The sequence below is a fragment of the Cucurbita pepo genome, chromosome 5, assembly GCF_057944985.1.
Source record: "Cucurbita pepo subsp. pepo isolate OVF chromosome 5, ASM5794498v1, whole genome shotgun sequence".
Taxonomy (NCBI): Eukaryota; Viridiplantae; Streptophyta; class Magnoliopsida; order Cucurbitales; family Cucurbitaceae; genus Cucurbita; species Cucurbita pepo.
Window position 1 is genome coordinate 1,106,237 of NC_141802.1, and position 27,696 is coordinate 1,133,932.

Consider the following 27,696-nt stretch of genomic DNA (forward strand, 5'->3'; position numbering starts at 1 on the left):
TAACAACTACCTAATATAATGGATATGAAAAATGGTTCCATATATATTATTAATAATAAATAATAATAATAATAATATATTTCAATAATTACAGAAACAACATTCTAACTGTCGTTTTTCTCTTTATTTGAATAAAAAACAAAAGAAAAAGGGAAATTGTCCTGTTCTGGAATTTCCTCTTAATTTCAATTACGTAATATTATCTAAATTGAATATTTACAGAAAATAATAGCTTAATTAAACAGCTTCATTTTTTTAAAATATTAATTATTATATTTTGATATAATTAAGAAGATAATTAGGAGAAGGGTGGGAGGTGGGGCCCAGGGTGAGTTTGGGACGAGGGAGTGTGGCCCACAGTGAATAGGTTAGAGAGCTTTGATTGTTATTTCAGAACCAAATACCAAAACAACACTACACCCACACTTTAATGTTACCTTTTTTTTTTTAAAAAAAAAAAAAATAATAATAATATTATTATTGCAAATGAAAAAAAGAAAAAAGAAATTCACCATCAGAAACCACCAACAGGAGTGTGGCTCCTTTGTTCTGACACGTCATAAATACATCCCAACCTCCTTACATACAATGCTTCATTTCTCAAAAAAATAAAATAAATAAACAAATTAAAACTTTCTTGTTTTCAATGATATTCCATTTCCATGTGTCTTTTAATGCTTTGAATCATGTGAGTTTAATTTTCAGATCCAATTTTTGGCTCTTTCTTTTGGACTACATTATTTTTATTTTTACCAATTGTGAGTTTTAACCCTTAAAATTTATTTAGTAAATTTTTAATAATTTTAATAAGGTAAAAAAAAAAAAAAAAAAAAAATCACATTGGGCAATGTGTATGTATAGATTAGGTCAAAGGTGCTTGGGTGATTCTACGTGTATATATTGAATGAGTGCCGTTTAGCATTAATCAACATGTTAATCCACTCTGTCCCATTAATCCTGCATATTTATTCACACCCCAAATATTTATTATATTTGCATTTGTGACCCACTCACAAAGGCATTGTTTGGAAGAATCACAGCATGGCAGGGGGGGATTTGGTTAATATCTGAAATTAATGGGACCTATATTTTTGGCACAGGAACAAAAAAGAAGAAAAAAAGGTAATTTTTGACCCAAAAAAAGGTGTTGCATTACGAGCTAATTAAAATCCACCATTTATAAATACATAACATATTAAAGTTGGGCTTTATTTTAGTCAATTAATGCATCTTTTATATATATATATATATATATATATTTAATATAATTTTGTTTTATCTAAAAAAAAATATATTTTTTTGTTTAATTTGTTGCACCCATTATTCTCCCCTAACTTTTTGATATATTTGGCTATAAAGACTAATTAAGATGCTTAATTAGCGGATTAGCATCTCTTGCACTAAAAGTAAAATTATATATTTTTTAATATAGAAATTATTTATTTTTTATTTTTTAAAATATATAATATGAATAGTGATTGAAAGGGTGTGTGGGTTTCAATAGATTCTCAATAATGCATTGAAAATGTGGACCATATTTAAAATTATAGACACCATTTGGTCAAATATACATAAATAATTAATGGATTTAAAAACCGGATTAAGGGAGAGAAAAGCAAGATTATAGCCTGCACACATAAATAATATTCTGACAATTTCAGATGTTTGTTTCCCACTAGTTTTTTTTTTTTTTTTTCCAAACACCCTTATTATTCCTTAATTAAAATTTAGTCCCTATAATTTATATGAATTACGGTTTGTTTTATCAAAGACTATAATGAAAGGCGTCATATATTCTTAAGTGGATGTTGAATTAAGTTCATATATGAATTGGGTATTGTTAGAAAACGAAATTTAAAAAAGAAAATGTCGAGAAGATTTAAAAGTAGAAAGCATAAAGTAGAGACAGAAATCGAAACGTAATAGAGTATAAACGGTCGAGAAGAAGTTTCGGGAGGGGATATGGACGGAATATTTGGCTTTAAGGGAATAGTAAGAAGAGAATAATGTAGGATTGATTTAGAGTATGATGGAAGAAGAATATATATATATATATATATATATATATATATATATATATATATATATACATACATATAGAGAGAGAAAGTGTTATAATTTATGGGTAAGGAAGGGGGGGAAAGTAAAGGGAGAAGCAAACAAAGAAGGCTCTCTCATTCTATGTTCAACCATTTAAGAAAGACAATACAAAATATGAAGCAAAGGCATTATTACAACTCATAGAGAATAGAGTGAAAAGGAAAGGCTGTCTTAAAGCAAATTTAATGAGACCAAGAAACAGCCATTTTTGTGGGGTCTAACCAAAGACAAAAATGCTTGATGCCCATTTCTAAGCACTTGTTTTTTCACTACTCTTTCTTTTCTTTTTCGCCCTTCTTTTCCTTATTATTTATTTTTTTAGTCCCTCTTTTTTCGTCGATTCAAGTTAGGTTTGAAACTCCCAACTGGGTTTTTTCTATGTTTTAACCAGCTATGATAAAAAGACTCTAAACTTAAAATTATGGATAATTATTTAGAGAAAGGTATTTAAAACTATACCCAATAAATATTTGATAATATAATTAGGTAATGCTTAGAAGAGAAGAAAATGTATATGCTAAATTGAAGGTGAAGTGAGAAAAATTCAAATTTTGTTGCATTTTGTTTCTTATTTTAGAGGATGACGATGAAGGTAGGTTGTTGAAATTTATTTTATTTCAGTCACAATCATAGACAAGAAATCCTAATCGAACACACCTATCTGTTTTACTTTATAGCTTGGAAAGGAAAATAAATTAACTATAAAATCCCATAAATAGTGCGTTAATTTTACGGTCTTCACAATTTCGTAACAGTAAATGTTCATTTAATTCATATAATATAATAAGAATAAATGGTAATTTCTGAAGTAAAAAAAGAAGGAAAAATTAGAGTTGATGGTTGGCACAGTTAGCGAAGCCATTGTCCCACGAGAGGGAGAGGGGGGGGGGGGGGGGGGGGGGGGAGAGAGAGAGAGAAGGTATGGGCCATTTGCGAACAACTCCAACACAAGACGTGGAGATGGGTACAGAAGCAGAGCTGCACGCCCATCAACCACTTTATTTTTGGAATTACTTGTTGATAATCCATGGATTTTAGGGAGGAAAAATAGGGAGAAAAATAAAGATGAAAATCAGTTGGGGAAATTAAGAAAGGAAAAATAAAATAAAATAAAAAAGAAGGGATTTTTTCAAAGATGAAAGAGAGTGATCCTGGAGAAAAGCCAGCACCGATTCCAACCCCACGAGAAGAGAGGAAGAGAAGGAGAGGGAAGCAAAAAAAAGGAGGAGGAGCAGAATAATAAGGCCAACAACAGGGCGCCCTCTCTCTCCCTCTTGGACTCATTCGTTTCAATCGCATCTCTCTCTCTCTCTCTCTCTCTCTCTCCCTTCATTTACTTTTTTATTTTTTTTTTATTTTTTTATTTATAACAGAGGAGAGAGGCAGAGAGATTTTGAATTACCCAAACAATGAAGAAAGATTAGACATAGATAAGAGATTGGGAAACAAAAGCATTATAAAACAAAGAAAGGAAGAAAAGGAAAAGGGAAAGATGGTGAGGAGAAGGGGAGGAATGGTGGTGGTGAAGGTGAAACTGGTGGTGCCCTCTTACCAGACATAAATTCATTTCCCCTACGAACTCCATTCTCTCTCTCTCTCTCTCTCTCTCTCTCTCTCTCTCTCTCCTATTCAACACTCCGTCTACTCCTAAGACTTGAGAGGGTGGGAAGAACAGCATCTTCCTTGTCTTTCATGCTTACCTTATGCTTCCTTTTATTATTGCCATCCTTCATTCCAATTCTTCTTCACGTTGCTCCATAAACACACCCACCACCACCACCACCACCACCTTCTTTTTTTAACTTCCCTTGCTTTTTTTTCTTCTTCATCTTCTCCATACCCTTCTTCTATCAATCGATTCCTTCTTTGTTTCTCTCCCCTATGGCTGTTCAGGCTCAATATCCTTCTAATGTTCTGCTCTTAAACAGGTATGTATATGCGGATGATTCTGTTTTTCTCTTCTATGCCAATTCTTGATTTGAGGTTTTTCGAATCCCTCATGCTTGGGTTTTGGATTTTGGTTTTCTAATTGCAGAAACGGTCAAGAAGGGCATGATTATCCATTACAGCCACAACCAGGAGGTTTTCTTGACCAGACTCATATGGTGTTTAACAACAGTATAGGCGGTGAGATTTTTGCACATTGTTTTAGGCTGAAATTATTCTTCTGTTAGAACGCCGGAAGTATTTCAATCAATTTGAGTTCGTACCTTTCAATAAATCAATCAATCCGGTTTCTGATGAAAGCAGGAAACAATTCTCGCAAAAGAGGAAGAGAAATTTCAACTGCCATTACGTCCATCGCGGCTCCGATCAATCTCGCTGCGGTACAGCAACCTCGTCCTCCTCTTCTTGTTGACCTCGCCAAACTCCACAACCACCAAAACAATGTCGTCTCCACTGGCCTCCGCCTGTCCTCCGGCGACCATCAACTGAATCAACCGCCGCAACAGCAACATCAACAACAACAGCAACAACAACAACAACAGCAACATCAATATAATCACAATCTCGTCCCTCAATCATCATCGGCTTTCTTCTCGCTATTATCAGACGATTTCGCCTCTAATTTCAAACGGCAACAAGACGAAATAGATCAATTCCTTCAAGCACAGGTCTCAACTCACTCCATAACGCAGAAACAAATTTCATATCGAGAGAACTTTTTCTGAATCAGTTTCGTTTTCCATTTCAAAAACAGGAAGAGCAACTCCGGCGCACATTAGCAGAGAAAAGACAGAGACACTACCGTGCGCTTCTGGATGCGGTGGAGAAATCGGTATTCAGAAGATTAAGAGAGAGGGAGGCAGAGGTGGAAAAGGCAACTCGTCGAAACGCCGAGTTAGAAGCACGAGCCGCCCAGCTTAGCATCGAGGCACAAGTCTGGCAAGCCAAAGCTAGGGCACAAGAAGCCACCGCCGTATCTTTGCAGGCACAACTACAACGAGCGATGTCCAGCGGCGGCGGAGGTGGAGGCGGAGGCGACGGAGGAGATGGCGGCACCGCCGATGATGCCGAGTCGGCTCACATTGACCCGGACCGAGTCGCTATTTTGGGACCGAGTTGCAGAGAGTGTAGAAAGCGCTTGGCGTCGGTGGTGCTTTTGCCGTGCCGTCATCTCTGCCTCTGTACAGACTGTGATCGAGTGGCTCAGACTTGCCCGTTGTGCCACATTCAGCGAAGCTCCAGCGTAGAGGTCTTTCTCTCGTAGGGCCCAATCCCACGGCCCAATGCGGGTTACGCCTATAAACCGGCCCAGACAGTTCAATTGGCGGTTTTTTTCCTTCTTTTTTTCTTAAAATTTTAAAAAAAGTATTTAAGTAATAAAAGAATTACATTACCTTTTTTTCATTATTATTTTTCGAAATATTCTGATAGACCATCCGAAATTATTTTTTTTTCCTTCTTTTTCCTTTTTTCTTTTTTGGAATGGCCGTGGAGGTAATGTAAATTGGCCACATTGCGGATTTTCCTTTTTTTTTTTTATTTTAATTTTTATGGAATTTCATTCATTCATCTCCTAAATTATTTATTCAAAAAACTTCTTCCACGTCAATGAATATTTTCATATTATATATCTTAGGTTAAAGGTTTATTTATATCTTCTAATTTATATTATATTAAAACATCTTAATTTGCGACTAATTAATTATAAATAATTATATGGGATTTGTTTACAAAAGTTTGGGCTTGTATTGGGCCGGATACATCATGGGCCTTCAACGAAATGGGCCTGAACAAAATGGGCCCATGCCTTTAAGTCCAAATCTTACTTTATTATAAAAAAATTATTCTTACGGTTATTTTTTTTTTTTAATTTAAATATAGTATAATGAAGATGGACATCACAAATGTTATAAAGAGTTCGCATAACATCATTTCAACTTTTGATATGGTGGAACTATATAATATAATAAGATTGCTCCAATTTTTATATGATGCAACCATATAATATAATAACGTCAATGTGGGATGGAGTCATTAGCTTACACGGTGCCACCTCGGAAACATTGAATTAAATCTTATTAAATTGAAATAATGACAAACCTTAGGGCTACTTGGGTTTAGCTTTATAATTGAGTTTTAATGTGGATTCCCTTAATAAATACATGAATTATTGAGATCTAGATGAATGGGAAACAACCGTTGTCAAGCATAACACTCATTACATGTCGCAATTATAGATCATCATAATTCACTCTTGTTGGGGCCAGTGTCCTCGTTCACGCACCATTCGATACGTGGGTGTGATACCATTTGTACCAATCCAAGCCCACCGCGGTTTCAACAACCTTACAACTAATGTGAGATATCTCAATCCACCTCGCTTAGGGATCCAACGTCTTCCTTAACACATCGCCCAATGACTGGTTCGGTTAACATTTGTAGGTATCATTAAGCCTAATATATTTTACTTTTTATAATTTAGGCGAATAAAAAATTAATAAAAGGGTTTTTTTTAAGCCATCATTGAGCTAAGGCTAGCTATTGTAGTGTAGTGGCTAAATAGACTTGGAGTCTGATGTTTTTGCCACATAGAATCGAATCAATACATAATGGAGTTGGATTCTCCACATTATTATTCAAATTAAATGAAGATTAGTGTTAATTAATTATTCCAAAAACCCATCCCATTATGTTCCAACATTTATTTTATTCTTATTTTAGTGTAGTGGTTAGCTTTTTTTAATACTAAATACTTGTGTTTATAATGGTTATGATTCAAATAAAATAATATTTAATTCATTTTAACATATACTCGATCAAAATAATTTTCAAGTTGAAGTTAGGTTGAACTAACGGACTTATTATTCAAAGTTTATCAATCGTTATCACTCACGAGCAAAGTTAAACATGTCATGTCAAAATCCACGCATATTAGTCAAGCACGTCAATTTAGCTTCTAACTTTTACTTACTCTCAAGGGACCTACCACACCACAACTGAGAAGGTAAGTGCCTCAATTTAGCTTATAGAGTGATAGACATAATGCTCAAAGTAAGAAATTAAGCTCGAAGACGTCGGTGTAACTCTACTCGACTTTGCTCAATTATTAATCACACAGTGATAGCCGATCAAAGTTGCTATCTATCAAATCATTAGAATTTCAGACGATAGCTCAAGGAAGGTGCTCTATTTGAGATAGTGTTACTCTCTGACTTTAGAATAACGTGTCTTTCGTTCAATGATGTTTAATTTGACGTTAATATCAAACTCATGCCACGCTAATATTCATTTCTTTTATTATTTTTTTTCGATATATATATATATATATTATATTCTTTGGCTATTAGGTTAAATTAAGTATAGGTAGTGAAATTGATGGGCTTTCTTAGGCAGCATCAACGGCTTTTTCCAAATTTACCTTTTTTTTTAATTTTTTGTTTTCTTTTAAAATAATAACTGTGGACAGTCACATCAATGACCGAGCACTTTTGACAATTTTACCAAATAATTTACCCTTCTTTAAGGTAAAAAAAAAAAAAAAAGCACCGCCCACGACGGTAATTCCATCTTTACCATCCATCAATGGCCCTTCTCCAAGAAGGGTCAACAAGATCCGTAGTAAAAATGGAAAGTAGGAAAAAAAATAAATAAATACTATTTTAAGTTTTTTATAATTTTAAATGTCGATAAAAATATAAATAAGAAATGACATGGAAGTAAAGGGTTTTATAGTTATTTATTAATTTAAATGCTTTTAAATATTTTGTTTTTAAAACGATATTTCCATCAACATTTTAAAAGCCTCCAATATTTCTATTATATCACATTTAAATTCTTAAATTTCTCTTTTTAATTGATAACTAATATTGATTTTTTAATGGAAATTTGTTACTAAAGTTTATATTAAAAAAATAAAAAATAATTAAAAATAATTTGTAGAAAATTTAACTTGAGATTTACTAAAAGGAACGAATTTTTTATTTTTTAAAAAGTAAAGAAATATAAAAATAATATTATAACGAAAAAAACCATAGTCGGATTCGTAACTTTAGTTCCCGAGCTTTTACTTTTCTGGTGCAGCGAGCCAATTGACACCCGCACACGTGTCTTAAAAGTACAAACACGTGGCACTTATATCTTGACGGTCGTGGCATCGAATAAAATATTTAATTATTCGAGAGAATTTATTCTTTTTCCTTTTTTTTTCTTTTAAATTATTGTAATTATTCTTTTTAGGGCACTTTGCCGTTGGCGCCTGCCTTGCTTGAGGACAAGCAGTTCCCCATATTGTAATTTTTTTTTCTTTTATAAAATATTAAATAATTAAGGGAAGGGTGGCCTTCAATTTAGGGGACATGCTGGTTCACTAGGAAACAAACGTGGCGTTGCCACGTGTCTCTTAGACAAATTCTCTGCACCTGAGGTGGAAAAAAGTGTCAGAATCGCTTTATTCACACCCTTTATTTTAATTCAATTAAAAAAATATATAATATAATATATTATAATTTATATCAAATTTGTAAAATAATAAAATTTACATCACTTCATAAATTTATCAATCAAAATTAGTTAATTTTAAATAAAATTTAATTAAAAACAAATAAACCTTAAGTGTTTAAGGTGATGTAACTAATGTTATGGTTTTAATTGCACTGTTCAATAATTTATTAATTAAGATGAAATAATTAATTGAAAAATAACAAAATTAAAATTAACAATTAATCAAACAATAACCACTAAATTTATTTCAAATAAAATAGTTACTAAATAAAAATGACTTTTTTTAAAAAAAATTATAGTATAATAAAATTAACAATTAAGGTATGTTTTGGAAAATTTTAACAAATAATTGGATGGAAATTGAAAACAGCAAACGACGACGTATTGGGATTTGGTATTAAACGAGTGAGAGGGCTAGGTTTGACTCTGCATTGATGGGGACACGTGGCAATATTGTCTTCATCTACGCCCCCATAAAGTTGGCCCTAATTTATACACGTGTAAAGGAAACTATAGTCATTTCTGCCCCGTTATTGATGGGCAGAGGTGACAACAACCTTGAAAAACAGCTCCCTCGTAATTAAATTAAAATAAAATATAGATTTAAAAAAATATGTTAATATATAATACTCTCCAAAAGGGCCGTTTTGGTGGGCCCATCTTCCACAACTGGCTAAGTGGGCCGGGCCGTGAGGTAGGTAGGAAAACGACCGGAAGAATCTGAAATTTAAATATATATAATATAAATGTTCTACTAGGTCACGACTATAGATATTCATGGGGCATGTCCATTTCAATGTTCGTGTTACCAATAAATTTCATTTATTTTTGTGACGTCTGGAATAGAAATTGTTCGTGTCAATTAGGTTCAAATATTTTTCGCCTTATTTTCATATATAAATATATAGATATATTTGTATTTATATATAAAAAGTGAGTGAGATGGAGGACAGATAGGCTGGTAGAATTGGATAGGGCCATGGTCCTTGTTGGATGATGGAAGGGTTAGGCCTTTTGAGAAGCCCAAAGTAAAGTCATGAGATCTTCCACTTAAAAGTTAATATATGATCCGGCTGGTCGGGCAAACGCATGGTAGCTACAAAAATATAGCTTCATTACTGTTTAACCCTTCATTTTCCTCTAAATTACACAAACGCCACTATCTCATTACACATGTTTAGTTTAGGTGTGGATTCTTTTTCACTCTACCGTCTCCTTTATAAAAGCCCACCCCACTCCTCTGAAACCTCCAGCTCTCTCCTCTCTTTTTTTGCCTCTCTCTCTCTCTTCTCTTTACGTTCTCTTTCTCTCTCTACAGTCCGGGAAGGAGGAACGATGGATGCTTCTGTGAGAATGCCGTATTTCTTTGTTGAGGACGATGGATCAGATTCTTTTCTGGATGTGGAAGCTGGATTTTCTGGAAACCAGTACAGCCAATATCCTCATCTTTTCTTCCCCCGGCCGAGGATTTGCCATGGTGGCGCTCACCCTTGCGGTGGTTCCAGAAACATCTCGATTTCCTGCTCGAGCATTTCTCCGAGGTTTTGCCGCGGGAGATTTGAAGATCATCCTTACCGTTTCTTGGAAGCTTGTTTTCTCTGCAAGAAGGCGCTTAATGATGACAAAGACATTTTCATGTACAGGTTAGTTTTTCTTTTCCTTTTATTCTTATGATTTCTGTAAGGATGAAGATGAGAGTTATATTAGAGTTGTTTTCGGATTCTGAACTGTAGATTTTGCATCTGGTTATTGGTTTAGATTTGTTGTGTGTTCGACATTTTGTGTTTTAATTTTCCGTAGCAAAGATGAATCCGAGAGAAACATTTAATTCTCTGATCAAGAGAGGAATTCAGTTTTTGCAGATAAGCATTTTACTAATTATATCGATGGATCCTTGTGGAAATAGGATCGATCTTTTAATTCCTTCCGGTATTTGACGAACAAAATATCAAGATCAGAAAACGTCTTTTTCTGAAAATTTTTCGAATCAGATCTTAAATATGAACGTTTCAATTACGAAGAGATGACAAATATTATCCTCGGCCATGATTCTGATTCTGACGATATTGTTACGATTATCTTCTGCAGAGGAGACACTCCATTTTGCAGCGAAGAGTGTCGACAGAAGCAAATCGACATGGACGAAGCGAAAGAGCATAAGATGAATCTATCATCGTCCATAAAAGCCATGAGAAATTTAGATCAATCCACTTCTACGGACAAGTCTATCACCAACCACGACTGCTGTTTCCTCGTCGGCACGGTGGTGGCGGCGTAGATCGATAGATACTCATACCTATACGTATTAATCATTCCCGGAAAAAGAGGAGAAAATTTGAAGAGTAAAGAAGAAAAAGAAAACCGGGAAGAGCAGAGAGTTCGTTTTTGTTTAGATTCTCGTAAAAAAAAAATTATGCAACTGTGAATGAATTATGTTTATGGATGGTGGTGGTGATCAGTGAGGAAGTCTTGTGTTCATTTTTCTACTGGGATTTGCTCATCTTTTCGTTTTTTTTTCTTCTGTGCATCTTTTTGGGGCTTTGTTTATGTATATTATATTATAAGCTTTAATGGATGGTGAAGAAATACTAATGAAATGAGAAATTTAGCTTTTTACTAGAATTTCGATGGATTCCTCTTTTATTTACTTTGTTTCTATTCATTTACTTATTTTATTCAGCATAAATAAGATATTTTTTTAATATAAGTTGGAATATTGCTGAATTCAAGATTCTTCTTTTTTTTTTTCTTTTTTTTTTTCGGAATATTAATAATGGTGAAGACTCGAAGGGATGACTCATTTTCTCTGTTCTTTTTTTTTCTTTTCATTTTCTTTTAGATGCCTTGCAAGTTACAACTAATGCTATGATGCAAATTACGAGATATTCTAATTCTGAGCAACGAAATATCTTTGAAGAATAAAAATACGTTTATTATTATATTTAAAAAAAGTTTGTTGGTTCAATTATTAATTTCAAATTTATACTTTCACACACATAAAAAATATTTATTTTATTTGAGTGAGCTTCCCATTGATTCAATTATTCGTAGACGAATAAAAGTTGGATGCAATTTAAATCAAAATAAGTCACATAACTTTATCTATATACTTCTACGCTATTTCTATATTATAAACTTCTTTAGGTTATTTATTGAACATGATACTCTATGTATCAATCATATATTGTTCGATATTACGTTAATAATATTAGATTTTACATATAATAGATGATGATAACAAATAAAATAATCAAAATTAAAACATAATTACAAAACTATAGAGTATAAATCTCAACATTGCGCTAAAGTCATTGAATTAGGTATTCCAAGACATAATATGTTAGAAATCACGATTCTCCACAATGGTATGAGATATTGATATTGTCGACTTTGGGCATAAGCTCTCATGACTTGCTTTGGGCTTCCCCAAAATGCGTCGTACCAATGATCTTCCACTAAATTAATCAATAAATGTGGGACTCACTCCCAATAACCCTCGACATAATACTCATATTATTCACATCTTTTTAACTTCCTGCATTATGATTTATATTTTGGATTGGACTGAGATTTGTAGCTAATTCTGATCACCTAAGTCTCGGCCTTAGTCAGTTCTTGCTTTATATTTAAATTTAAGGAGGCATATCCTATTTGTTCAATTACGCATCCCATGTTTTCTTTTTGTTCAAGAGGGATATATACTTGTCACTGTTTACAGCATCGTTTTTATATCTCTTACTTGTCTCAGAATCTTTCTGCTGGAGACGAGTGTCAAGGTTTGAATTGGTTTTCAGTTGTCTTTCTTTTCTTTACGAGGATTAATGAGGATTTACTGAAGAACTAAAAACAAACAAGAGGAAGCCACCGAGATGACGAGGAACATTGCCTCTCTGTATTACTTCCAATTTGTCTAAACAACTATGAAGATGTCATCCAAATGGTAAAAACACTGGTCTCCATCTACCTTCCAAAGGAAATTTTCTAAACACTTCTTCCTTTCAAATGCCTAAAAAACGATGTTTCAAATACCTAGGTTAATTGATACTTCAAACGCCTCTAATTAAAAACTACGAATCTCCTTGTTCGTTATGTTAAAATCTGTTGCTCATTAGTCCAGACTAAACTTCTACCACACAATCACACCGATCAGTAAAAGCAAGAGAACGGTAAGATTAATAGCTTCCGAACGTTAGTTCATCCAAAATCACTACCAAAACATATTGAAGGAAAGGACATACAGTGCCAGGTCGAGAATGAGGAGTTTCAGAAGAAGAATCGCAGTAGGAGATTCCACGACGTAGATCTTCAAACAAATCTCCCAAGTCTTTTCGAGCAGACTCTCTTCCAAACATAAAAACACCAAACAAAAGTGAAGGAAGATGAATGAGTTACAAAATTCACAGAAGAAATCGCGACCAAATTCACGCACAATGGATCAAGAAGTGAAAATGAGAAATAAATTCGCACCAGAAGGAAATCGCAGAGAAAGCTCCAGCAGTTGCAATGGTCTGAATCAGAGTGAAGGATTTCTCCATTTCAATCTCTGGAGAATTTCCGCCCAATTCAGGACACATGCATGCCTCAGGTTTTCACCGAATGAGATGGTGAGAAGAAAAGAGGTTAATGTTCGGCTCTAATATGTTTTGGGCTTTAAATACTTTAGGCCCAATAATGTTGGGCTTTAAACAAGTATTATTATATTAGCATTCACTTGTATTAAAATAAATTAAACCGCGTTTGTAAAGGGTCTGGACAATTAAATCATAAAATAATGAAATTTTTTATATTCTGTACTTCAAGAAACTTTGAATCTGATACTTAAAAAAAAAAAAAAAAAAAAAAAAAAAAAAAAAAAAAATCTCTGCATCTCAAACCAGCAACCAATCAAAATCAATCAATCGCCTAATCTTCCCACTCATATTCTAATCTTAAAGATGATGAATGAAGAGCAAACGTCAAAAGGGGAGGCACCTCCACTAAGCTTTCATACAAAAAAGTGATACCTCACAACCATTTCAACCATTTCAACCATTTCAGTTTTTTTGCAGTAAACACCCAGATGATTAACAGGAATCCTCAAACACGATCCTCCTCGGACTCTTCTAGTGCTTGTTTCAGGATTTCGACGACTTTCGACATCGTTGGCCGATCTCTTGCAGTCTTGTTGAGACATTGATTGGCTAGATTGGCAACTTTTCGAGCTGCAGCCAGGTTATACTGGTTTTGAAGCCGAGGATCCATTATTGTCTTGAACCTTCTGCTGTTTGCAGGAAACTGTTTAACCCATTCGAGTAGCTTTTGCTCCACCGTGGGGCGGTTTCGTTCGAGAACTCGCCTGCCTGTGAGGATCTCATATAGAACTACTCCAAAACTCCATATATCACTTTGCATTGTTAGATGTCCTGTGACAACATATTCGGGTGCTGCATATCCGTATGTCCCAACCACCTGATCATTGTGCAACCGGCAAAAATCAGCTTTACAAAGTCATCAAACTTCACCATACATGCTTATTTTCATATAACTCATCCAAGTTAATCAGAATTCTTTGTTTGCATTCAAAGGTCTTGTGCCTGCGTTATTGAGTCACGTTCCTGTAACTTGACTCAAAAACACGGCCATGGCCATGGCCATGGCCATGTTTCAATTTTCCCAATTCTTAAAGGCAAAGTAGCAAAATTCCTATGTCAAAACTACATTGAGAAATATTATGCATTTTAAGATCACTGGTGTCTAGTTCCTTGGAATACTATTATTGCAAGCTTTTGTTAGAGATGTTAACAGAGGCTTTTATTTTTAAACATGAAATAGAAAGCTAGCCACATATTGCAGCAAGCTAAAAATGGCCGTTCTTGAAGACTAACATGAACTCGTTAAGTCGGGAACTTACTGCAGTGGACACATGCGTGTGATCACCAGTTGGCCCCTCTCTAGCAAGCCCAAAGTCCGAAAGTTTAGGAGAAAATTCTTCATCCAATAGCACGTTCGACGATTTGAAGTCCCGATATATCACCTTTCAATGCAGAGGCAGCAAAATACATCAATTTACCAGGAAAATTTTGAAAATTATGTAATACAGCAAGAAATTGAATAAACGTCAGTCTATATGCATGCCTCGAAAGAGCATATGCAACTCGACATTAGTTGTTCAAAATGAAATGCGCTTTAGCACTTCAAGAGGGCAAAACCAAATGATACAAAGGCAACACAATGTGGAACTTAGCATGAAACCTTGATTGATGCAAACATCAGGTGATAATTATGGTTCAAATGCATCAAAAGAATGATGGGGTCCCTAAATAAATCAAACAAGTAGAAGTCAGATTGTACCTGAACTTCTAATCCTTCATGTAGATAAGCCAATCCTTGAGCTGCACCAAGGATAATCTGTAGCCTAGTTTTCCAAGTCAAAAGAGTCGCACTCCTGCTAAAGAGATGATCTTCTAGGCTTCCATTAGACATGAATTCATACACTAACAGTCTTTGGATCCCTCTTTCTCCATCTTCTGAACAGTATCCCAAAAGTTTTACCAGGTTTGGATGACTAACAACACCAAGAAATTGAACTTCTGCAAGCCATTGTTTATGACCCTTGAACAAAAGAAGAAAATAACGTTATGAAATAAATACTAATCGATCATCTTCAACCCTGTTTAAGCTCCTTAACTAGCAACTAAAAACATTGGAAAATAATAGAATAATCAATCATCTTCAGCCCTGTTTAAGCTCCTTAGGCAACTAAAGACTAACTACGGCAAAGAATTTGAAGATACCTGTGTGCTATTTGGCTTAAGCCTCTTGATAGCAACTATGGTTTCCTCTCCCTGATCACCTTCCAGCCTTATTTTCCCCTTATATACACTCCCAAAGCCACCTTCTCCAATCCTAAGCGACCTACTGAACCCATTCGTCGCGATTTTGAGCTCTTCGAGAGTAAAGGCTCTAAGACTATGCTCCTTCTCTTTGTACAACTCAGGTATGCTCCGGGGCGTAGGCAACGTTTCCAATGCATCAATCACACGATCCGATTTGTTCCTTTGATTCGGTTCCTTAGTCGGTCCTGCTCCTCTTTTGATCTTCTTTTTCCGATTAAAATTGAAGAAACAACCCATACTCAAAACTCCCGAAAAATGAAACTCTCCGCAATTCACTCGTGGAAAACAAAAAGTTGCAGACAAGAGCACCCAGTACAGAGTTCCAAAAGCCCAACAAAGTCAAATTGGTTACGAGATTAACAATCCCAAAGCAGAATTATGTTCACAAATTAATCAACCGAGGAAAATCCAAGCAGAAACTTGGATGCCAAGAAAACTATATACAGAAAAATCAGAAACCGACAAGCAATCGTGTACACGGTTCAAAAAGGTAGAGAAATTCCAGATGCGGAACAGCAGAGCTTGAAATGGAAAAAAACAGGGTTTGATCAAATAAGGATTTGTCGTGAACAAAACGGGAGAAAAGATCGATCCATTAGATAGACAAAGCTATGGAACTGAATCAAAACTGTACACGTAAATGAAACAAAGACTATGTGAAGAAGAAGAAGACCTTTCAAGAATTTGGTATGGTTTCCATGAATTCGAGCGGCCAAATGCACCAAGCAAGCGACGCATGGCGGTTAAAACAGGCTTCCCTTCGGCTTCCTTGACGAAAAGTCGCCGTTTTCACATGCGTCCCTTTTCCTCTGATTTTCCTTTTTAAAAAATCAACAATTAGTTATTAAATTACATGTTAGTTGTGTATTTAGATATTTAGACATTGATTTCGACCATAATAACTATTTTCTTAAAAAAAAACAATAATTTAACCCATTTTCTTTCGTTTCTACTCTTCCAAAATGCCTCCTACCAATATAAAAAATATTATTTGATTATAAACTCATGATCATTTCCTAAATTAGTCTATGTTGGACTTTTATCCTCCAATAATCGAATCGTTATAAATTTTAAATATAGAGATTAAATAGTTATAATTTTTTTATTTTATTTTATTTTTTAATGTTAAAACTTAAAAGAAAAATAAATACATATAAATATAAAGACAAGATATCAATCTTATAACCTTAATATATATAATTCAATATATTTCAAATAATTTTTAAAAATACTTTTTCTTGTTGCGTCAATTCTCATTCTTATTTTAACGAAAAAAAATATTTATAAAATTATTTTTAATCAATTTTGAATTTATTGTTCAGATTGACTAACATAATTGAAAAATATTCCAAGATTAAGGAATATTTAGTATAATTAAATATATAAATTAAACGTTAAAGAAAACTAGTTGCGTGCAAGGAAATATTCTCCCTCTTATTTTCCTCCAAATTTTATATATTAATTTATGGAAAATAGTTATAAAAAACCCACCTAATCACTTAGACTATTTTTAAATTATTGAACGTATTCCTTGAAGTTGGCCACCATCTTTCTAATTTTTTTAGATTTATTTACATATCATGGCATTATTATATAGTTAATCCATGTAGCATATACCTAATCAAATATAATAATCACTTTCATAATTATTGGATATATCGTTACGCCCTTACATCGATATCTTTAAAATTATATTTAAATCTCTAAAATATGGCCACCATTTCTTCTTAAATCCTAAATTCTTAAATAAGCCTCGAAGCACGTGGAACAAAAAGAGTGTAACAGCTCCATATATTGTCTTTTATTGGTTTTTCAAAGTTTTAAAACTCTGTTCGGAGAGATTTCCATACCCTTATAAAAAATGTTTTGTTATCCGCACCAACTAATGTAGGATCTCACAATCCATCCTCTTGAAGGCTCAAATGTCTTTGTGGGATTTCACAATTCACCCCATTAGAGGCTTAGCATCCTTGCTAATGATATTATTTGTAACAGCTCAAGCCCTGGTGAGCAGATATTGTTCTATTTGGACTTTTGCTCTTAGGTTTTCCCTCAAAGTTTTAAAACGCGTCTAAAGAGATGTTTCTACACCCTTACAAGGAATGCTTTGTTCTCATCACCAACCAACGTGAGATTTAAGTATTTGAAAATAATTTTTTTCTCCTTTTTTATGCAAATTAAAAAAAATATATAATATATATATATATATATATATAATTTTTCTTTTACTTGAGATTAAAAAATAAAATTTTAATTCTATTATTTATTTGATGTTATTTAAAAAGAACTATGGTAAGTTCTTTGAGATAAAATATCAATTTTAAAAAATATTTTCGCGTCATTTCAAAAATTCTTTGAATTCAAATTTTATTAAACGAAATTGTTCTACGGGGAGTAAAATTTCAACCATAAAGAAAAAATATGCCAAACGAAACCAACATGTTCAGATTTAACTTTTCAAATTGAGCTCTTAAATAAAGGAAAAATTTGTTCGAATCTTTATCTTAAAAGAAACATGAAAATGTTTGATAAAAAACATTCTACAAATACCCCATTTTGATTCAAAGAAATGAAACTCATATCATTATTGGGTTTGACCCGTAATAATCTTTTAAATTTGATTGCTTCGAACCCATCCGATATAATTTGAAAATTAGTAAATTAGAGAAATGACAAAAGTGTTGAAAAAAAATGTTTTGCTTTTCAACTATATCAGTTTTTAATATTAATATGTTATATATATTAAAAAAAGTAAAATAATGTTTAGAACAATAAAACATTGGTCAATTTAAATGGATATGCCTGAGATAATGGACTTAATTGTTTGACCAGTTGACAACTTTTGTACGTTGGAAAATGTAAAGTCTAATTTGTTGACAATAAGCCTTCTACAAATTAGGTTAGAAAAGTCGCTCGCAAATTAGATAGTTAGTTTCTATCTATTTTAACAAAATAATTTTTATAAGAGTATGAAAATCTCTCCTTAATAGATGCATTTTAAAATCGTGAGACTGACGGTGATATATAACGAACTAAATTGGACAATATTTTCTAATGGTGGGTTTGAACCGTTAAAAATGATATCAAAGCCAAACATTGGACGATGTGCCAACAAGAATGCCAAGTGTGAATAAAAATTATTGAAATGAATTTAATGTCTGCCAGCAAAAAAATTGTGCCTTAATCCCGAGGGCATTGCAGCTGGAGGTCAATTGGACGAGCAAAACAAAAAGGGCGTTTTGCAGGATTTAATGTTGTCCTGTGGGCTGGTATCAGACAGAACAGAGACCAAAATTTCTCAACGACAAACAGAACAGCTTTGTTGTTGTATCATAAAACTCATCCACCCAATTTCATTTTACTCAACATTTCTTCCCTTGTGTGAAAATTGACCAAATATACCCTTTGGCTGGTTTTTTTTCTTCTATTGTTTATATTTTTAAAACATTTAATTCCCGGATGACCTCGTTGGGTCGTATAGAAATTGTGAATAAAGAATGGGTCGACATTCATTTAAATTCTAGTAGTGATTGGAGAGTTAAAGGATCGAATCATCGACTTTTTGAATGATAATTAGTATATTATCTATTAAACTATACTCATCTTGGTGACATCGAGTCACGTTAGGTTAAATTAACAAAACATATTGGCAACACTCCCGTGAAGTTTCTACAACGCATAAAGTGAGAGATTTGAACGGCTCAACTTTAAAGCAAATTTGGTCGTATTTTGTTTTAACTTTAGTCTAACAATAAAATTATTCTACATGTGAAGTCAAGTATACAATTTATGACATTTGCGTGTAGGAACTTTTCAGTGTATTTGAGTCAACAAATATGAAACGATAATTGAATTTCTTCTAAAAATAAATTTACTTCTGGAAGTTGATAGAGAATGCGTCATTTTCCAATCAAATTATAGTATATAATTTTAATGAAGCGTGCCGTGACGTGATGTTAATGAAATAAAATAATATTAATTATTGTGTTTATGGCAAAGTTTTTCTTTTTTATATGATTAATTTTTATAGCATTGCAACTAAGATGCCTAGGGAATTTAGCACATGTGTTTAGCTATGTTTTTAATTTAATATAATTATTTTTATATGTAGTAGACAAGTCAAATGTATTAATTATAATTATCTTTAAGCTAAGTTTGTTTGTTTTTTTTTTCTTCGTATTTATATATTGATAAAATATTTCACTATTTGTTACGTTTTTTTAATGGACTTTTTAAAAATACCCTAAAAATTGAATAAGAATGGCTCTTTAGTTGGATTTTTATGAGAGCTTGTCGATTTCTATTTTCGGGTTTATTGGTTGATGATATGGTTCTTATTAGTGGAGCTTTTGTCCTTAGCCTTGGTTCCAATCTCGTCTTCTAAAATGGAACTAGACCTCGTTCCTTATATGTCCAGTTACTAGATTGGAAATATTAAAAAATTATAAAAGGAAATATAAAACAAAATAAGGAAAACTTAAAATGCCAAATTATAATTTTAATTACAATACTTATTTATTAATAGCATCTATTTTTTCTTTAATTAAGCTTCAATTATGAGACTATATTCTATTAAACGGAAATAAATATCTTATCAGATTTATTTTCTTCTTCTTTTTTTTTTCTCTAAACAGGAAATTATATATTAAATAGGAGAATCGGAGACGCAGAGTGCATGACGTCAAATATAAATTAATAAAAAAAGTTTGTTAGGATTTATTTGGAATTTTTGGTAATTTATACCAACAAATGAATGTATTTTGATTTTATTTTCTAAAATTATTTCTATATAAATACTACTTCCAAATTTCAACTAGAAAATATATATATATTTAAAAAAAAAAAAGTTTAAGTTTGAAAAACTAGAAACAATAAATTTTGTTTTAATTAATTTGGATAAGAATAAAAAAAATATTTACTTTATCTTAAAAATAAAAAAAATAATAAATATCTCAATTTGACCCTGAATCTCGGTCTCTTTTTTATATCATTGGTGCATGGGATTCGAATTCGACAATGTGGCCAGCCATGTTACCTTATATTTATCTTAAACGGTCAATGAGCGTGAATAACGTGATTTGTGAACCGACAAAGGGAACATTTTGGGCATGTGACGATATTATATAATTTTGTGTAATATAAAAAAAGAAATATAATATTTAAAAATTAAAATAAAGGAAAAAATATTTATTTATTTTGTTATTTGAATAGGAAAAAGAATAAAATAAAAAAAAAGGAGGCAAAGAGGGGAATTAAAACTAAATAAATTCCAAAAAAGAAAACTAAAAGTATTAATGGATTTAATGATATATATATATATAATATATAGTAAAAGAATGAAAATGGTGCTTTAAATCAGTAGTAATTGGTAACCGTAACGCAATTTGTAAAGTAAAAAAAAATCGTCGATTCCTCTACTTGCAGTCTTCCCTCACCATGCACTAATTCTCTTCGCGCCCGTCTCGCGCTTCTTCGTCGGTTCTCTTTCTCTATCACATTCAGACACACGCTTCCCGCTCAATTCGTATGAACAGTTCTAATGATTTTATTGTGATTTCCTGTTTCAACCGATTCCATTCCGTTTCTGTGAACTATTTGCGTGATTTTTTAGTTTATTTGGGGCTTACGTGAAGATGGTGGACTCCGTAGCGAAGAGAACGAGGCTGAGGCGAGCAATGGCTAGAGAGGAGCATTTGGAGCAGAGGAAGAAGCGTAGGAAGAAGAGCAGGGATTCCGCTAGTGACAATGTTCGAGGTCAATTTTCGAGCGGAGGATTTCGTGATCGAGGCAAGTGGGTTAATGCTTCTGAAAATTGTAGTGTTAATCGTCGAATGGAGGTAGAAAAAGTGGCTATAAGTGTTGATAGCGAGGAGGAGAGCGTCGAGGAGATTGATGCTGTTATGTTTGGTAGAGAAGGTGGGGATTCGGTCACATTTGTAGGTTCTGAGAGTTCGGGGTTGAAGAATGTGAAAGGATTTGGTACGAAGGGGAATGTTGATGTAATCGATTTAGAGAATGAGGTGATTTTTCTTGACGAGGAGGAGGGTTTTGATTCTGTGAATTCGAACTGTTCGATTTCTAAGTCAGCTGCTGCTGCTGCGAAGGGCGGGGATTTCACTTGCCTTGATTTGGATAACGAAGATGGTAGTAGTGGCTTGATTTCATCTGGCAAGGGAAAGGGTGCTTTAGAGACATCTCCAAATAAAAGCATGGGAGAAAGTAATTGCTTGAATTCTAATTGCTTTGAGAGTGGAGGTTGCTCGTACAGCACTGAGCCCGCGTGTTGTCCTGATGATGCTGTAGATGAGTCCACTGAATCGGGAGCATCATCAAATGAAGAGGAGTCTGATGAATTGAGTGACGAGAATTATGAATTAGAAGAATCAGAAGAGTCAATTTCAGAGTCCTCTAGTAGTTCAGAAAACGAGGAAAATAATGGAAGTTACTGTGTAGAAGCAGGAAGTAGAAAGGAAAGAAAGGAAAGCAGGAAAAGGATAGAAGTTATTGAAGGTGGACTAAAGAGACGTAAAGCTTATGGATTGGACATATTGGCTGATCTTGACAAGGATGATCATAACTTTGATTACAAAAATGGAAATGTTAAGGTTCGTGAGCAGGTGAATTGTGTTGCACGAAGAACCCGTTCACGCTACGTTTGGAAGGTTAAAAAGATGAATAATGATCTTGGAACTGTCAGTCAGCCACTCTGTATTGATGAGGAAGGGTCAGACTTTGAGGGCAATGAGAAAGAAATACATTCTTCGTCAAGGCATGACAGTGGAGATTCTTGTGATAGTGACAGCGATAGCGATCGTGGTCGAGCTTGTGATCGTGATCATGATCATGATCGTGGTCGTGGTCGTGGTCGTGGTCGTGGTCGTGGTCGTGGTCGAGGTCGTGATAGTGATCGTGATCGTGATCGTATTGCTGATGATGGAATTTACAAGCCAAGAGCCTGGAGTAGTGGTATTAAAAAGAGAACTCAGTTCAACAATCAAAGTGATGATGTTATCTTATCAGAAAAAAATGATGATCATACAAACAAGGTCGAGAATTTTCATGGGGGTAGTAAACTTTGGGATAGTAAAAGTTCTCCTGAAACAGATAAACACAAACGGAGTGAAGACTGTGAAGATTTTCAGAAGGTTCACCCAAAGAATTTCCATGAGTTTGATAGTATTATCAAAACAAAAGGCCACAGTGCCTGCAAAAATCTTGATGTTTTCAATATTCTTGTAGATTCCATAGTTGCAGACAAAGAACTGCCTTCAGATGATTTAGATTCTCGTACAAGTCCACTCTCCCATTGTCCTGAGATGCCTCTTCCTTTGAAGTTCAATTTTAGATTTGAGGAACCACATCTTCCAGAGAGGTTAGAGGAAGAAAAAGAAATGGATAAACTGTGGGCTGAGCTTGACTTTGCTCTCAGATCCAGCGAGATTGGTGCGGTGGATTCTAATACAGTAGGTCCTTTCTGTAGCATTGGATTAAAGCTTGTTATGTGTTATTACAGCATTAATATAGTTGCACAAATAGGTTGACAAGTTCTATTCAATACAGATATTCCTAATGATTTTCAACCTGCTATTCTCCAATTCTCTGTTACAGATTATGAAGTAAGTGATTCATAATGATTTGCAGGTTGAAAATGAAGATGCCTTTCTTTCAAAGCTTGACCAAGCGGATCTTTGTCTTCGTGGGGATCATCAGCTGATACTTGATGAACAAATCGGACTTAGATGCACACGTTGTTCATATGTCAAATTGGAAATCAAAGATATTCTACCTTCTTTTGTGAGTCGTCTACCTCTCTGTTTATTTATGTACGTAGTTCTGAAAAGTATCTTCTTTTTCTGTGTATCGATGTATATTGTTTTGTGAGTTTTTGCACTTTCTTTTTCTTCTTTAGATTATGCTTTTATATGAGTAATCAGTAAATGACTGGACAGCAAATCTAATGTAACTATTATTATTTGCTTTCTATGTTTGATTCTACAAAACTGGCTTTTAAGAGGGTTCGAGCGATATCACTTTAATTATTATTATTTGCTTTCCTTGCATATTCGATGAAGTAATGTCTTTGTGAATGCTTTCATATTGAAATATAGTTGAATGAGTAGGCATCAACCATTTTTCATTCCTTGATGTTGATGTGTGTTGGATCTGATTTTGTCTTGTCAAGTGGCATCTAGATGTGTTTGTTTGAAACTTCTTGCATTCATTACGTTAGAAAAATAGTTTGCATTGCTGATTGAAACATCATCTTTCGTCTTCTTCTTCTTTTAAAAACTCAATCTTTGTGTTTTTTTGAATAAATTCTTGGATGTGAGATAATGTATTGTTCTGTCGTTAGTATGTGCTTGTTGACTTCACATTAAAGGAGTTAAGCATATTGATGTCTTCCAGGGTACAAATCCATCTGGAAAGTCGCAGAAGAGGGAATCTGGCTCATTTGAGCATGTTAGATTTGATGACCTTCAACAGGAATTTGATCGTGACCCCCATGACATATCTGATTCACAATATCATGTTGGACGTACAGTGTGGGATATCATTCCCGGTATAAGGGAGAGCATGTATCCACATCAGCGTGAAGGCTTTGAATTTATTTGGGAAAATATAGCTGGAGGAATTTATCTTGATGAGTTAAGAAAAATAAACGGCTTAAACAAGGGGAGTGGATGCATTGTATCACATGCTCCTGGAACAGGAAAAACTCGTCTAACAATTGTTTTTCTTCAGACATACATGGAACTAAATCCAACTTGCCGGCCTATAATTATTGCACCTAGCAGCATGCTCCTTACCTGGGAAGAGGAGTTTTTGAAGTGGAAGGTTGGCATTCCCTTTCATAACCTGAACAAGAGAGATTTCACTCTCAAGGAGAATTTTTCAGCTCTTAAGTTCTTGATGCAAGCTTCTCCATCAGGACAAACTGTGGAGAATGTACGGCTTGTAAAACTTCTTTCCTGGAAAAAGGAGAAAAGCATTTTGGGAGTTAGTTACAGATTGTTTGAGAGACTTGCAGGAGTTCGGAAGAATTCGAAATGTGATAAAGTAAGGAATGTCCTTTTGGAGCTTCCTGATCTTGTTGTCTTTGATGAAGGGCACATACCACGCAACGATGATAGTCTTATTTGGATGGCCTTGTCTAAAATTAAAACAGAAAGGCGCATCATTCTCTCCGGAACACCATTCCAGAATAATTTTACTGAGTTTTCTAATACACTAAGGTTGGCGAGGCCAAACTTTGCAGATGTATGTAAGTCTGGAGGTAATGAATGCCCAGATAAGAAGCGTGGACGCCCGAAACATATCTCAAGAGGAAAATGGGACCTTTTGATTAGTTCCATTGACAGAACTTCTGAAAACTTGCCGGAAAGTCCGGAATTGAGAGAAATCAGAGCCTTGATCAGTCCGTTTGTGCATGTATACAGGGGCAACATTCTACGAGAGAAGCTTCCGGGGTTGAGGAAATCTATAGTTATACTACGACCAGCAGAGCTGCAGAAAAGGTATCTTGAAAGCATAGTAGGGAACAATTCTTTTGAAGTCGAATATGCTGAGTCCTTGATATCCGTACACCCTTCCCTGAAACTGAAATGTGATAAAGAAGATTTTGATACCGACAAGGAAATGTTAGAGAAGGTTAGATTGAATCCTGAACTAGGAGTGAAAATACAGTTTCTCCTGGAAATTATACGTCTGAGTGAAGCTTTGAATGAAAAAGTTTTGGTTTTCAGCCAATACATTGAACCATTGTCCTTTATAGATGAGAATCTTAAGTTTCATTTTAATTGGAATGAAGGGGTAGAGGTATTTCATATGGATGGAAAGCGTGATATAAAGAAGCGACAAGCATTGATAAATACATTTAACGATCCGACAAGTGAGGTTCGGGTTTTGCTTGCATCAACAAAGGCTTGCTCAGAAGGTATAAACCTTGTTGGGGCTTCAAGGGTAGTTTTACTTGATGTTGTATGGAATCCTTCAGTGGAAAGGCAAGCTGTATGCCGTGCATTTAGACTTGGGCAGAAAAAAGTTGTTTATGTGTATCATCTCATTACCTCTGGGACAAGGGAAGAGGAAAAATACAGTCGACAAATGAAAAAAGATCGGTTGTCTGAGTTAGTTTTCTCTCCTGAACAGAGCAGTAATCAAGTAAAAGTATCATCCACAGATCTGGACGACAGAATTTTGGAAGCAGTTCTTCAACATGAGAAGCTTAAAAATATATTCGAAAGGATAGCGTACCAATCAAAGCAGTCCAGCATGAATGGGAATTTTGGCTTGGCAGACTAGGACTGAAAATGTTATCACCATCTCTGGAACCTGATGCTCTCATCCTTTGTTTTCAAGTTCGATTCCCTTTCGGAAGCTTGGCAGACAGACAGTTATTGAGCCGTGGTACTTTTGGACACTGGTAATCCCGACTCTCAATTTACCAATCATTTTACCTATTTTTACTTTTATATTAGTTTTGAGCTCTTTAGCTTTGTTTATATATCACTGTGCCTGTTTTAACTGGTTGTAGTTACTAGTTTGAAGGAAATTGAGTATTTACGAACTTAATTTTCGTAGGCGAACAAAAGAAAATATTAAATGGTTATCAAACATGGCTAACTGGTTGTAGTTACTAGTTTGAAGGAAATTGAGTATTTATGAACCTAATTTTCGTAGGCAAACAAAAAATAAATTAAATGGTTATCAAATATGGCTAACTGGTTGTAGTTACTAGTTTGAAGGAAATTGAGTATTTACGAACTTAATTTTCACAGGCGAACAAAAGAAAATATTAAATAAATTTTCATAGGCGAACAAAAGAAAAGATTAAATAGTTATCAAACAAGGCTAGGCCTTGGTTTCTACCATCTGCAACACTGAAAATCTGTCTGTCTTCCTGTTTATATTGCAGATTTTTGTGGCCTTCTTGCGACGATACGCCAGAATGGTCGTAAGCACTACTAACTCGTATTTATTTTTTTAATGGATCCATTAGATGGGGGTAACGCCATTTTTTGCCCCGTCTTTTATGGAGTGCTTAATTTTTTGAAGCAGGCAGTTAAATATTATATGAATTTTTTGGTCTCACTTCTCAATGTACAGCGAAGAACTGTAGTTTCGTTTGGATAAGTTACCCAAAAGAAACTACAGAATCTTGAAAAGTGTTTAGTTAGAAATTGAATACACAAGTTTAGTTAGTTTTAACTGAAAAAGCTGCTGTGAAAAGGAAATGCTAACAGAGGTTCTTTTATATGTTACTTCCCCTTAATATTGATATTAACTTTGAATAAAAGTAGAGATATTCGTGGCATTCATGGTGTAACTACAACCTTTTGATGATTATACAAGTGGCTGAAAGACTGTTCTTCAATGGTATTCTCCACTTGGCCCTTTTTTTAGAGATTTTCGTTGTAAATTAGGATGCAATCTCAATTCATTCATATAATAAATTGAGTTGGTTCGGATGGGAGTGTTTGAATTCTTTATTTAATATTTTGTAGAAAAAATAGTAAACAAACAGTTTAGCTTGATCGATCTATTAAATTGTTATCACCTATTGAACTGAAAATGAAAATTCAGTTTTATATTTTGTTTGTGAATGAACTAATTAGTCTTCTAAAAGTTGAAGAATAGTCAACCTACCAAAAAAAAAAAATATATAATAGTAATAATATATATATATATAAAAAGAAATATATATATATATATATATATAATATTTTGTTTGTCCTTAAATTTTTAAGAATAAGTTTGTTTGGTCCCAATAGTTTGATAACATATCTTTTCACTAATTTGAGAAAGAGGTTAAAAAAGGTCCAAAATTTGAAAACGTACTTTTTTTTAATTTTTATTTTTTTAATTTTGATAATATGTATACAATTGTGTGAGATCCCATATCGGTGTGGAAATCTCTCCCTAACATGTTTTAAAATCGTAAGGCCGATGGTGATACGAGTCAAAATAGACAATATCTTCTAACGGTGAACTTGGATTATTATAAGAAAAAAAACATTAGAATTCAAGTATCTAATAAATAATAAATATATAAAAGTGAGAAGTTAAGAATTTATTAAATACTTTTTTTTCATACCAATTTAAAAGTTAAAAGTTTAGAGGTGAAATTTATAATTTAAAAGAATTATTATTATTATATATATATATATATTGATAAAAAAAATTGATTGTTGATAGGAATATACTGAATTCGTTGTAGTTTGATCCCTTGAAGTGGGGGATGACATTAAGGTTGAGAATGTGCGTTCAATTGTCC

At 33.7% G+C, this 27,696-nt stretch overlaps 4 protein-coding genes across 6 annotated transcripts; 3 read left to right on the plus strand and 1 right to left on the minus strand.

The window, feature by feature from the left end:
• The first annotated feature begins 3,245 nt into the window (after positions 1–3,245).
• Positions 3,246–5,569, plus strand: LOC111786578 (BOI-related E3 ubiquitin-protein ligase 1). The gene is made up of 4 exons (XM_087123925.1): positions 3,246–4,028; positions 4,136–4,227; positions 4,351–4,715; positions 4,802–5,569. Exons 1-4 carry the CDS (start codon positions 3,982–3,984, stop codon positions 5,309–5,311), a joined length of 1,014 nt encoding a protein of 337 aa, XP_086980051.1. The 5' UTR covers positions 3,246–3,981; the 3' UTR covers positions 5,312–5,569.
• Positions 5,570–9,749: 4,180 nt separating this feature from the next.
• On the plus strand, positions 9,750–11,169 carry LOC111796157 (FCS-Like Zinc finger 2). The gene is made up of 2 exons (XM_023678877.2): positions 9,750–10,190; positions 10,636–11,169. Exons 1-2 carry the CDS (start codon positions 9,883–9,885, stop codon positions 10,823–10,825), a joined length of 498 nt encoding a protein of 165 aa, XP_023534645.1. The 5' UTR covers positions 9,750–9,882; the 3' UTR covers positions 10,826–11,169.
• Positions 11,170–13,283: 2,114 nt separating this feature from the next.
• On the minus strand, positions 13,284–16,089 carry LOC111794740 (putative serine/threonine-protein kinase PBL19). The gene is made up of 4 exons (XM_023676871.2): positions 15,321–16,089; positions 14,878–15,138; positions 14,438–14,560; positions 13,284–13,995 (listed from the first exon to the last, which is right to left on the minus strand). The coding sequence occupies exons 1-4, from the start codon at positions 15,657–15,659 to the stop codon at positions 13,624–13,626; spliced, it is 1,095 nt and encodes a 364-aa protein (XP_023532639.2). The 5' UTR covers positions 15,660–16,089; the 3' UTR covers positions 13,284–13,623.
• A 4,701-nt stretch (positions 16,090–20,790) lies between these two features.
• LOC111794578 (SNF2 domain-containing protein CLASSY 4) lies at positions 20,791–26,890 on the plus strand. Of its 3 annotated transcripts, XR_015421000.1 has the most exons (5): positions 20,791–20,946; positions 21,034–22,885; positions 23,064–23,216; positions 23,829–25,845; positions 26,338–26,890. XR_015421000.1 is itself a non-coding variant. In XM_023676622.2 (3 exons), the coding sequence occupies exons 1-3, from the start codon at positions 21,056–21,058 to the stop codon at positions 25,722–25,724; spliced, it is 3,879 nt and encodes a 1,292-aa protein (XP_023532390.2). In that variant the 5' UTR covers positions 20,791–21,055; the 3' UTR covers positions 25,725–26,236. The 3 variants fall into 3 exon arrangements, 1 of the variants encoding a protein (XP_023532390.2); XR_002815116.2 differs by having other exon boundaries at positions 20,791–22,885; XM_023676622.2 differs by lacking the exon at positions 26,338–26,890 and having other exon boundaries at positions 20,791–22,885; positions 23,829–26,236.
• Positions 26,891–27,696: the final 806 nt, after the last annotated feature.